The sequence below is a fragment of the Vigna radiata genome, chromosome 7 (assembly GCF_000741045.1).
Source record: "Vigna radiata var. radiata cultivar VC1973A chromosome 7, Vradiata_ver6, whole genome shotgun sequence".
Taxonomy (NCBI): domain Eukaryota; kingdom Viridiplantae; phylum Streptophyta; class Magnoliopsida; order Fabales; family Fabaceae; genus Vigna; species Vigna radiata.
In genome coordinates this window covers 43,016,648-43,029,684 of record NC_028357.1, presented here as the reverse complement: position 1 = coordinate 43,029,684, position 13,037 = coordinate 43,016,648, and the positions used below count along the sequence as shown (strand labels likewise).

The 13,037-nt window shown below is 31.1% G+C and overlaps 1 protein-coding gene across 1 annotated transcript; it reads left to right on the top strand.

Moving 5' to 3' along the window:
* The first annotated feature begins 1,714 nt into the window (after window positions 1-1,714).
* On the top strand, window positions 1,715-10,464 carry LOC106769058 (N-alpha-acetyltransferase 35, NatC auxiliary subunit). Its single transcript, XM_014654519.2, has 16 exons — window positions 1,715-1,983; window positions 2,215-2,282; window positions 2,502-2,657; window positions 2,890-3,057; window positions 3,505-3,655; window positions 4,391-4,470; window positions 5,045-5,314; window positions 5,390-5,533; window positions 6,286-6,420; window positions 6,738-6,836; window positions 7,941-7,997; window positions 8,163-8,367; window positions 8,567-8,685; window positions 8,965-9,033; window positions 9,889-9,987; window positions 10,065-10,464. Exons 1-16 carry the CDS (start codon window positions 1,869-1,871, stop codon window positions 10,299-10,301), a joined length of 2,172 nt encoding a protein of 723 aa, XP_014510005.1. The 5' UTR covers window positions 1,715-1,868; the 3' UTR covers window positions 10,302-10,464.
* The last annotated feature ends 2,573 nt before the right edge of the window (window positions 10,465-13,037 follow it).

Genomic DNA, 13,037 nt, shown 5'->3' with positions numbered 1-13,037 from the left:
CAATTTAGTCTCATTATAAAAGTGTTTTAAATTAGTCCTAACTTTTAAAATAGTGGGTCAGATTGGTCCCTTCTGTTAAATATAAGTTAACGAAATTAATGGATGATGATGTGACACAACTTAAAGCTAACGAGGGACCAATCTAACACATTAGCTTTAAGCTGTCTCACATCATCATCTATTAATTTTGTTAACTTATATTTAACGAAAAATCTGACCCACTATTTTAAAAGTTAGGACTAATGTAAAACACTTTTATAACGAGGGATTAAATTGAGATTTTTTAACCAAAGTGAAGACTAAATTGGCTATTAAACCTTAACACTACTTTTAATACAAAATATTAATATGTATTTATAATTCTTTTATAAAGTTTTTGACTTTTTCATATATACTTAATACTGGATCTAAGCGAAGAGCATAAAGAAGGTATCACAAAATCAATTAATTCCTTCTTTTTCTTACTTAAGTATATAAATCCAAAAAAGAAAACTACCATTTTTGGTTACTATTGAACTGAACTAATGAATCATTGTCTTTGTCTTTCTTTTTGGCATGTTGAGGAGAAGAAGCTGGTGTGGGTTTTTGGGTGGAAATTCCAAACCATCTAATCCAAACAAATTTAATATATTCCAAAACACTCAATCTCAAATATTCCTTTTAAATACATTCAGAAATGTACATCCAGGAACATATTAACAATAAATTTATGCATTGAGTGTTCTGAAAATAATTTTGGATTAGAAGTTACAGAATCTAATTTTTTAAAATTATATTCTAGAATATACAATTTAAATGATAATTTAGATTTAAAAATATTTTATGAACTGTACAATGCATAATACATTTTTAAAGCACATTATGGATTGTATTTTCCAAAAGTATTTACAGATTCAAAAATTAATTTGTACAATGCGAAATGTATTTAAAAATGGGATGGAGGGATAACTTTTTTCTTTTCACTATAATTTTAATTATAAGTAATTTCATATTTACGAGTTTTATGGGAGTGTAGGAAGAAAAAAATAGAAATACAGAAAAAAAAAACCTTGGAGCACTCAATTACTATTCTCTTTGCATTATTGGAAATGAAAATTTGAAAATTAGAAATAAGTAAAAGATAAATATAATAAGGAAAAATTAGCTCTTTTGATTTCGGACCTTAAACCATCTAAAATTATTATAATTGAATAATTTACCATCATCACGCAATTTTAATTTACAATTAGAAAATACGAAATGCAATGACTATGGTTGTAGTTGTAGATGAAAATAACGTTTTTGATGAAAATGTGATATTGTAAATAAAAGAGAAGAAATTTACAAAACAGAAAATAAATTAAGAGAAAAAAGAAAGTGAAATTGCAACCATTAAACATAAATAAAGATATTAACAGTAAAACATTTAGTTTCATACTCTGTATAAGAAACGAACTATCATGAAAAACTCAAACGCTAAACAACTTTACAATATTAAAACAAAATATTAATATCTCTAACTCTAAAAGATAAAAATAAAATCAATATTTTTCTCATAGACAATATCTAAAATTTCAAAAATATCAAAAAAACATTCTAAAAAACTAAATAATATTCATTTTCAGCACATGAAGTTAAATATGAGTTTTTGAGTCTGTAGATGATTTTTATGAAATGAAAAAAAAAATAAAAAAGAGGAGAAGAAAATGCAAAGACATTGATTGATTGGATCCATACCCTAAACTAAACCCTCCCTCACTTCAGCCCTTCATCCCTCACTCGTGTGTAGCTTTTCCAAAACTCAACCAAACAAACTTCTCCACAAACCAAAACTCTTCTCACTCCTTTCACAATCTCAACAACTCCTTCAAGCTCAGGTTTAAGAACACATGGCCGAGGATCGCGCGTCTGAACCACCCTCTATTCCTCCACGCGCCTCCATTCCCTCCGGCGACAACTCCGTTTGGGCCGATGTCTCCCCTCTCCTCCATGCCGCCTGCCAAGGTCACTTTTCTCACTCAATTTCTCAACATGCTGCTCCCTCCCTTTTCTTTTTTCCCTAAAACCTCATCGCCTCTTACATAACCACTTTCTCTAATTTAAATTCATCACAGTAAATGCTACTGTGAAACTTCTTTTGTTCGCTTAGCAAATTAAATTAACAGCACCGATTGCTGTAGCATGGTGTGTTTGGCAAAGTGGTTTTTGAACTAACTTTCCTTGTCCCATTGGCAGATCTTCAAGAGGGAGAGCTTATTCATGGAGACAACTTCAATCTTTTTGCTGCCATGTCCGCATTGGAGGTTTTTTTTTTTTTTTTTTTTGTTTAAGTTGCATTTTTCAAGAAACAGAATCATATTTAATTTTCTTATGCATAATTAGTTTTGATATAGGGTTTCGAGATTCCATTGGTTATTTATTGCTGCGTGAGAAATGTCTGGAGGTTTGTTGTGCAGAGGAGCTGTTTTCTGTATTGTGTATCATTGGCTTGTACGGATTGCTTATTTATTGAATTTTTTCAGATAATGGACCCGAAGATGGATTCTGGTATTGCTTGTACATACTATTCTCTCGATGAAGCCATTGAGAATGGCGTTGCTCCTGTTCCTGTTAGTGCTGATAAAACTACTGACGTTCAATGCGTGATTGACATCATGGATCATCTACTAGCTTGTGAGGTATCCATACCATGTTGCCAGTTGCCATTGCTTTAATATGGTTGGTTGTATGGTGGAATCATAATTTTCTTTTGTAGAATTATTTTCCAAATAGCAGAAAATGTCTTTCTCAAAAGTCAAAATACATACAGAAACATCAACATATGCATGCTAATTTTTTCGTGAGGTTGACAATGTGCAACCTTGATAAGACGCTTTTTAGTCTTTATTTATTTATGTACTGAAATTGCAGGCGACATGGCACAAGGGTCATTCCTTGGCACAAACTGTCTATTCTTGCCTCTATCTCCTACGACCTGAGAGGACATTGTCGCATGCCCTGCTGCACTCTTACTGTAAAGTCATACGTGCAACCTGCAAAGCAATCCTTTCAGTCGTCTCTGAAGCCCGAACACATGAAGTAAAGTATTCCAACAACACTTATTTTCAACTCCGTTATATGCCTACATTTTCTTGGTGCCTTATCTATTTAAAATTCTTAATTTCTCCATTGGTCTAATAAATAACGGTTTGTTTTCTTCTTTTGGAAGGCTGTGATTATATGTCTCGTGTAGTTGGCACTCATTAAATTACTTTAGGATGAAAAGAAGGGGATAGAATGTTAGGATTTACAATTCTCTATGTTCAACATTTATTCATTTGTGTGGATCGCCCTTTATAGATTAAACTTTGTGATGATTATGTCACTTGAACACATCATCATAATTGTTTGTTTCTGCAGCACATGCTTTTTATAAGCTTTACATTTCTATGAATATACGACCTTAAATTACTTGTCCTTTTTTTAAGGTTGTATTCTTGCAGAGCATATTTTTCTATTAAAATTTGTCATATTTGTTCATTTCAGGAAGAGGATCTATTTACCATGTCATATGGCCTACCCTTGAGTGGAGATGGAGATGAAAAGTGTTTATCACTGCTAAATGCTGTCGAAGAAACGATATCTCGCCAATTGCGTTCTTGTAAGGCTTCATCATCAAAGAGAAGAGTATCAGAAGGTAATTGCTTGTTTTCAGATGTGCTGTTACTGGTGTGTTCAGAGGTTATGTTTCTAACCTTCGTATTGTAACCCCCTAGCATATCTTATGCTATGCTCCTTCTTATAGTATAATAATATATTTGATTTACTGTATAATGATATATTTGACATATAGTATAACAATATATTTGACTTTTCCGATCAAAGAAAAAAGAGAAGGTAAGTGCTTTTGAAACTTAAAAAGGTTACCTTTTGTTTTATTGGTGAGGTCTCATAAAATTTTTGTTAGTTTCTGGAAGTTTTGCCGAAGGGATTGAGGGTGCCAATTAGTACTGATGTTCTAGAGGAAAAACCTGAATCTCAAAATTAATAGCCCTTGAAGATTGTCACTATTCTTATTTTTAAAATGTTGTATTTACCTCTTTGCTTTATGCCAGCCATCCTTGAATTCTATGTAGTGTAATGGAGATATGAATGCCGATTGAAATGTTTGATCATTTTTTGATATTTTCCTTTGAAAATTGTTTTGCTATGTGTTCAATGGTGAAATCGGTGAAAAAAGATATATCGAAGTTTGGAGTTCAATGACACAGGAAATTATGGTTCCTATTTATTGCTCATAATGTCCAAAATGCTAGTACAGTCTCTAAGTTTCATAATGCCAAAACCAGTCATTCTGACTTTTCCCCCAATCAAAAAAAGGAGTACAACATATACTTATACCTTTTAATTTAGTTGATCTATTTGGTTGCAGATATTGAGCAACTTCAAAATAATCCTGATCTGGAAGAAGGCTACTGCAAAGCGCTGTTGTGTCGATTACGTTTTCGTAAGGTTTTATCCTATGTTTATTCTCTTCTAAGTTATGCAAATAATGCAGAATTACAGCTGTACATAATTTATTAGATTGACATATGTTGCTGTGTCGATTAGTAAATAAACACTTTCTGCGATATATTTAATCAATTTACACGTGTTGAAGATAAGATGATAGGCACTGTAAACTTATCATGCATCCCTTTTTTTGAACCTCCCCGGATTAACATAGTTTTAGTACGTAAAAGAAGTTAAGGATGTCGCTGCTCCTTATACCCATATCCTCTATGTTGGGCTTCTGGCTTTAAAACTTGGGCACCCATACCTGGAACCTTTTGTATTCCATACATATCATTATTCTGGTCACAGTGGCTACTTGGAGGTTGAAATGTATGACCTCTAAACCACCCAAGCCTCCTTGCAACTACCCTAATCCTAGTGGCTTTCCTTGATGATACTTTTATTTGTTGTGTATCTAGTGCATTTCTGCTTCCATCTTGTGATAACTCAGCTGTCATTTCAATTTCAACTCTTTCTTATCAATTAAATACACTCTCTTTGACTGAAATTTTATCACATAATTTTCTTTCAGCATTTTTACCATCTTTTGATGTCTATGAAACGACCCCAAGGACGAGGTTTGGAGATGGCAAGGAAACACATAGCGTCATGCATTTCAGAGATTGACTACATTAAAAAATCTTCAGATTTTCTTAGAGTTAATGCTCATGAAATGTCTAAGCAAAACTTAGAGAATACAACTGCATCAGGTTGTCAACCAATTGGCTTTGATGCTAGTTTAAACAGTAGATTATCTGCCCCAACACCACCAAGGTCAATCAAAATTCTTTGTTGGGAAAAGGCAAGTGTTTACAGGGCTGCTTTTAATACATGAAACTTAATTCAATTGTTTATATTTCCAGTTTATCTTTTCCAGGCCCTTGAATATTTCATGAAACTCCTTCAAGACCTAGATGCAATATGTTCCTGCACATTGGCCCCATCATTGGAAGCTGCTTTACTTTTTGTGGTTAAATTCCAGAAATCTAAACCTGATTTGGTTGCTAGAGCCCATCTTCAGGTGGATATGCAAATGTTCCTTGATTCTCCTTGATTTGATGAGGATTTTCTTGTCTTGTTATAGCTACTTCAATGAATCTTCTATGTATGCAGTTAAATTAAATATTTTTCAATTAGAATTTTTCCTTTTCACATGCTTCCTCTTAGGAGTCAACCAGGAAGAGCAATATATATTGTCTTACATGAACATTAGAACTTTTTCCTAGTACCTTATTGAAAATGTAAATTTGTTTTCTACCTTGTGTTGGTCTGACCTTTCTCCGAACCTTGAATATTGTGGAAGCTTTGTAGCTTAGGGTTTCCCTTTGTTTATATGTGATGGAGTTGGCTGATAAACGTGTAGTACTTTTAGCCTGATGATATGACACTGTTAATGAGTATTATAATATTTTATCTCAGTTTTTACTGTGCTGAACGGAATATTAGGGAGTTACATCACTATAAAGCTTACATCTATTGTCAAAATATTTAAGGAGCTGTTATCCAGGGCGAAGCACAGAACCTGATTTATTGTAACACTCATACTTTTGGAAGAACCTGGTATGGGATGGTTGAGACGTATAAAGTAACGTTTATGACATCTTTGTGCTTATTATTGGAATGCTGATGCATGTCTTTGTGCTATTGGTTCATTGTGTCGCTCCATCCTTACCTGTAATAAAGGCATTCTAGATATGCATGGTTGTAGAATTTTAGTTACTACTATTGTTTTGTTCTTTGTTCTCCAACCTCACCATTAAAACTTGTTATCAGCTTCTGCTGGTCCAGGACGGGAAACTCTATGGTCGAGATCCTATTTTTTCTATGATCACTAGAGCTGCTGGATTACCTGAAGTTGCAGAGATGCATGACATTCAGAAAAATGAATTTATGGTGCAACTAGGACAGGTAATTCAATTAAAGCCGTTGATATGGCATACTATTAATGATCTAACATAACATAACACCTTTTACTCTTTTGTATTTGTTGAACTCATATAGACATGAATACTTTTGATGATGATCATCATCTTTTTACCTGGAGTTATAAAGGTTCAGTTGCTGCCTTCTGTTTAATTTTGTTAGTTTTTATAATCAACCTAGATTGTTTTACTCAAGGACAGGATTATTCCTGTATAAATTCTTTTCCTCCAAAGAAATGGTCGCACGACACATCATTTGTTGAATTAGACATTGTATAATCTCTACAAATTTTATGCATGCAGTTGGTGATAAATTTACTCAAAATTCTTTGTACAAATGCGGCATGGCAAAGGCGCAAGCTAGGAAAAATGTTACAAGACTGGCGCGTCACCTATGTACAGGTTTGTCCTTTGCTTGTTTTTCAGAGTATACAACTTACTAATCCTACCCTTTCTCTTTACTATGCCGAAAAATCTGCTTGAATATGTATATTATGCCTTTAAATTTTAAGAGTTGAATTTTCTTTTTTCTAGTGTACCATGTACTTATTACAAGAAACTGAAATGAATAGGGTACAAAAAGGAAAATACAAGAAGTCGCACTCCAAATTTGGCTGCATTCAGTTTCCATTAACATGCTCTATTTTCATTAAGAATTTGAGTTAAATCTTACGAAGATTTTCCTTGGTGCTTCATAATTCTTCTCTGGTACAAGCGACTGACATACAATTTTGAGATGTTTCTTTTAACTGCCATTATGTTACTCTGAAACTTTTTTTTTTTGGGGAGTGAAATTTTTAAATTTTTTGAGATAATAGTACTCATTTTTCTTATTTGACAGCAAAAAATACCCCCATCCTCCTCTAAAAGAATATATAAAATGCAAAAGGAATACAATTCAAATTTGGTGTAGGGGAGGAATTTAAATGGTCAAGATATCCCAGTAGTTGGTATGGGATTCAACTTCTATTGTTTATGTAATTACTTATTATATTTTATGAATCCCCATCCTCTGAAAAACACCAAAGAAGTACAAAATGCAAAAATAATACAATAGAAATTTGGTACATAGGAAGATACTAAATAAATGTTGAAGCTGTCCCAGCATTTGTTGCAGGATTCAACTTATATTGTTGATGTACATACATATATTTTATGACACCCCCATCGTCTAAAAAACTTTAATTAAAGAAGATAATGAAAACGAATAAAATTGAAATTTGGTGTAGGGAAATTAAAGGCTCTAAGATATCCCAGCATTTGGTGTATGATTCAGATTCTTATGCAAATATTTATATTTTATGATGCCCTCATAAAAATCTCCAAAGTAGAAAATGCAAAAGAATAAAATTGAAAGTTGGTATAGGGGAAGAGATTAAATGGTCTAAGATATCCCGGCATTTGGTGTAGGATTCAGCTTATATGGTCAATGCAAATATTTATATTTTATGACTGCTGGAAGTTCATTTTAAGCCAATATTGATTTAATCTTGCATTACTCTGAAGCTGGAGATGTCTTTTAAAGGAGAGTTTGAAGAAGCCTCAAAAACTTCAAATAATAAGGTCTGTTGCTTGTTGGTTTACCATTTACTTGCATGGATGTGAATATTCTTGTGGCATTGCAGCGCACATACTTCTTAATGGGACTTTATTGATTAAGTTTCTATTAGCTGTTTTCACTAAACTACAATTCATCTGTTAATTTTTAATATTTCTCTGTTCTAACAGAAAGTATGTTTCAAAATGTACCAACACATACTCGCATGGGTAGAAGAGCAAACTTATTGGATAGCTTTTCGGTTTCTCAACTTGGGATTTGAACTGGAACTCTATTCCGTTCATGATTATTGCATGGTATACTGGTATACTTATGTTGTGTTGATAAAGCTTGCGGAGAAGAAACATCTCCGGATGTCAATGAGTAGTGACTCTGGTATGTGACGGTAATTCATCCAGATTTTTTAATATTAAAAGTGATTTATATGTGGGAAAGAGGTTATACTCTGCTTTATGTTTGCCAACAGTTTAGTGACTCTTACAGTAGTATGATTAAGACTTTTTGTATTAGTGCATTTGGTTATCAGAAAAAAGAAATAACTGACTTCAATATGTACTTGTGTCCTGTTGACCAGCTAAGAAAAAGACAAAGAAAAAAAGGGATTCTTTTAAGGACGGAGAAATGGATTATCAGATCTCTGCTGCCGTTTTGTTTCTTCAAAGCCAAATATATCTATCTGAAGGGCTAAGCATGGTAATTCTGTATATAATTTGTCAATGGCGATGTTTTGCATTATTTCATCTAGGAATGCAGATGTGAGAGACAATAGTGGCTTGAAAATTTCCTCCCAGATCTATAGGACCCAGAATTTAGTAGTCTGTATGTGAAAACCGAGAACCCTGTTTTTCCAAATGGACTAGATCATATTTTGTTACCTGTATACGATAATTTACTTAAGTAGAGTATTTTTCTTTTCTTATGTGATCCAGTTTAGTGGACTTACATTCTGCAGCAATCAAATTATTTTTCTAGATGTTCGCTGCTTTGAGGAATGAGCACAGAATAGTTCCGCTGCAAAGCCCATTCAACACAGAACATGAGGTAAGGTTTTCTGTTTCCCATATTCAATTTTCAAGTGTATTAAAAAATGACTTGTCTTTGGTGAAACTAAGGGTGTGTTTGGGCGAAAACTAGCGGGTAGCTGATAAGTTACTAGCATAAGCTCCTAGCAGATTAGATAACTTACTGGAATAGAAGTGTTTTAGAGCTAACTGAAGTTGATCAATGTAAAATAACATGAAAGAACCTAAGTACACAAGTTTTATCATAAATCAAATTCACGTTTTATAGGTAAAATATATTAAAGACTAAAGACAATAAGTAAAAAAAGACTAAAGACAATACGAAAATATATTAAAATATGGGGGAAGTAATGGAAAAAAATTAAAAAAGTTACGAGCTAGTTGAAGTTGCTTGTAGTGCAGCTTATAAGTCAGAAATTCCTAAAGCTACTTTAAGGTATCTTATCAAATATCACTGTTTTGGTCAATCTAGTTTATAAGTTAACTAGCTTATTTGGTCTTATCAAATATACTTTAAAGCCAAGTGTTAAGTTTTTTTTGCGTTTAAAAATTGTCAACCTGGTAATGCTTATTTTTTTTTTTTTTCAAAGATAACAATAATGGCTACTTTTCAATTAGTTTATTGTTTTCGTAAGTTATTCACTAATGTCAATTTTGACATGTAATCTAGCCTCACAAAATTTCAAATCTTTTCTTTACCAGTGTTGTTTGATTGAGTTTTCAGACTGGTCCTTAATATCAGTCAGTCCTATTTTTTGTTTAATCTTTGCCGTGGTTCAGGGTTTGTGAATCAAACCGATTAGGTTTGTTAGTAGTGTGCTTTATGAATCAAATTTTCCATTTGCAACTTAATTCACGTACAAACATTTTCCAGATATTTGTTCAGCAATTCGAGCTTTTACAGAAAGCGTGCGTTCCTGATCACGTCTCATATGCGACGTTCAAAGAGTCCACTATCCATGCTAACTTCGCTGTGAGTATTGGTTTGAAAAGCTATTAAGAGTCTTTGCTCTCAGATACAGTTTTTTCACCTATTTGTTTATCCTCCAGACCCTAGCCATATGTGATTACTTCAAGGAAGCTCAGAGGATAGCAAAAGAGGTGAAAAGTAGTTTTGCCAATGATCCTGACACAATGGCTGAGCTGCGCAGAATAGAGCAAGTAGCAGAACGCAACAGCATTGCCTTGAATGTGTGCAGGGCAGGAGCCCTAGACCCAAAGTTGAAGATTTCTTTTGCATTTTGTCACCATCCTTTCTATGCTACTGCTATTGTGAAAAGATCATGATAGTTTATTCATTCAACCAATTTTGAAACATATTTAGATTGTTAGGAGCATGAGTTGTGTCGTTAGCAGTTGTAACATTAATATATTCAAACAATTTTGTGGTTCACATATTAGATTGAAATTGTAATTTTTTTCATAAAGAAATAAAAAAATATTTATGCTAGTTTTCCTTATGTGGCTGCACAGAGAAAACATATTCTTAAATGTGTCTTGACAGGACAGCTTAAGTAATTGAAGGAGACATTTTTTCTTTTTAAGTATATGTCATTGTCTATTTGGACTTCAAATGAATATAGTGGTTTGCTTAAGATAGTACCCGTAGCTGAAATGAAACCTCTTTGTCATTTACCTCAAAAGAAAAATGAAGTAGAAAACTATACGTAACCTGAAATTTTATAAAAAGACTAAACTTTTCATCTTTATTCTAAGTTTCATTCCACCAAATCAAATACAATGATCTTTCAATTTAACCGGATTATGGACTAAACAACAAAACACAGACAAATTGTACATAAAATATAAAATATGAAGAAGGCTTATTTATTTACATAAGATATATGAAATATGAAGGTTTGAATAGTTAAGTTGGTTAATTTCATTGTCGGTTGGAGACAGATGAACAACCCATTTTAGCTGTACATGGCACCAACTCCCCTCAAATCACGTATAACACTAACACAGACTATTCCTTCAGATTTTATGAACAAAGATTATCTTCATTTTGTAAGTAAGGTTCTTCACTGAATTTTACAAACCAATAAAAAATTAATTTAATCTTTCCATTTCCAAGTAAAATTATTATAAATTAAATTTATTTCTTATACACTTTCAATAATTAATTTATTTAAATATATTCAGAGTTTTTTTATAAATAATTTTAGAAAAACAAAACAGAACATCCTTATAAAATAGTTTATACATAAATTAAAAGTACAATTTTAGAAACAAATATAGGAAAGAATCTTCAAAAATAATTTATATATAAGTTCATTTTAATTTATGGAAATTTTATTTTGTACACAAATCAATTTTAAGTTATAAAAATGTTGGTTTCAACTTTTTTGTTTTATTTTTTATTTAAAAAAATTATGAAGAGCTGGTCCAGAACAGTATTTAGTTTTAAATGTTTTAAACATGATTTTTTTTTCATAAAACCTAATTAAATTCTTATTAGCATATTCTGATGTAAATTACTATTAGCTAAGTAGTGTACCCTTTGTTCATGTTGTGAATTTCACTGTGTCAATCAATTAAAAATTATCTTCTATTTACATTAATAACTATAATTAAAAAAAATAACATTTTTTAGTTGAAGGAGAAAACACCCATCATATATCCATTAATATTCTCGATAGAACACCATCGACATAATATAAGTTATCAGAGCTAAAGAAATACATGGAAAAATAAAATCATAAACCCCTCAAATTTTCAATAAGAGATATTATATTAATACCCTCATAAATAACTTTTAACATATTAATTTGGAAAAAAGTTCACAAAATTTGCATAACCATGAACAAAAACTTATTTTTCAATAAAAAAAGTGTTTTGTTTAGCAATTTTCACCATTTTTATACATGGGAAAAAGTTCATAAAATTTTCATATGCAAGACCAAAACTTCTTTAAAAAGCAGTGGCGATTTTTAAAAATATCCAATTTTCATTAAAAATAAAATAAAACTAAACCATGTGCGTCTATGTGTTACTAGTATAAATGTTAAATGTTTAAGTGTTGTCACTCCATTAAACTTTAACATATTTAGAAATGAGAAATTAAAATTATTACTTTTTAAAAGATAGAGACAAATCATTCACAAGTTTTTATTATAAATTAAAAAAAAATATTTAACTCAATTTTTTAAATATATAAATAAATTAGTTTTTTCTAATTTTAATATATTTTATATATTTGATATCATGAAAACTCAAAAATTAATTTTAACATTCAAGAAATATCTTCTAAAGATCCATATTTGATATATCCACTGTTACATAATTTATCCATTATTCCTTTATCAATTATCTGAAATATCTAAAACAAAAACACCTGTTATCAAATAAATATAAGAGTAATTTCAAAAAGAAAATATTTAAATTATAACATTTAATATCGAAGAAATAAATAAAGACATGTGGGATGTTAGTTTAAACTGAATGATTTAAAATAGAAAAAGGAATCTTAAATATAAAGATGCGTGTTATTGTCCATTAACAGAACATAGTCGTTTGGTTGGATGTTTTGAAATGATAGAGTAAGTTAAAAGGAATATTTTAAGAAATATATAGAAATAGAGAGTGGTGGGGTAGATTAATATTCTTTCTTCCATGATTCGCATGTTAGAGATAACATATCCAACAAATCAAACTCATATAATAATAAAAATAAGGTTTCGATAACTCTATTTTCGTTCATAATTTTAAATATATATTTTTTAGCGGATCTTTCTCTGTGTAAAACTAAAATAATTAGAGATCTTTCATCAAATTAAACAAAGAGTAAGTTTGGATTTAGTGACATAATTAGTGTATTATTTAAAATGACATGACAGTTTATACATGTATATTTTATAACTTTTAAATTATAAAATTGAGAATAAATTAGGAAAAAAAAAAAAAAGCAAACCTTTTCTCTACAATTGAGGAATGTGAAATTTCAAATTAGGATTCGTGAGAAAAACAAAAAAACATCATTTTATTGGATTGTGAAATTAGGGTTCATGAGTGAAATACACT

Excerpts from the sequence above, each read along its gene's own strand:
- LOC106769058 (XM_014654519.2), top strand. The coding sequence starts at position 1,869 with ATGGCCGAGGATCGCGCGTCTGAACCACCCTCTATTCCTCCACGCGCC. Across the intron at positions 1,984-2,214 it reads CCTCCATGCCGCCTGCCAAG|ATCTTCAAGAGGGAGAGCTT; the intron begins GTCACTTTTCTC and ends TCCCATTGGCAG. Across the intron at positions 3,058-3,504 it reads CTGAAGCCCGAACACATGAA|GAAGAGGATCTATTTACCAT; the intron begins GTAAAGTATTCC and ends TGTTCATTTCAG.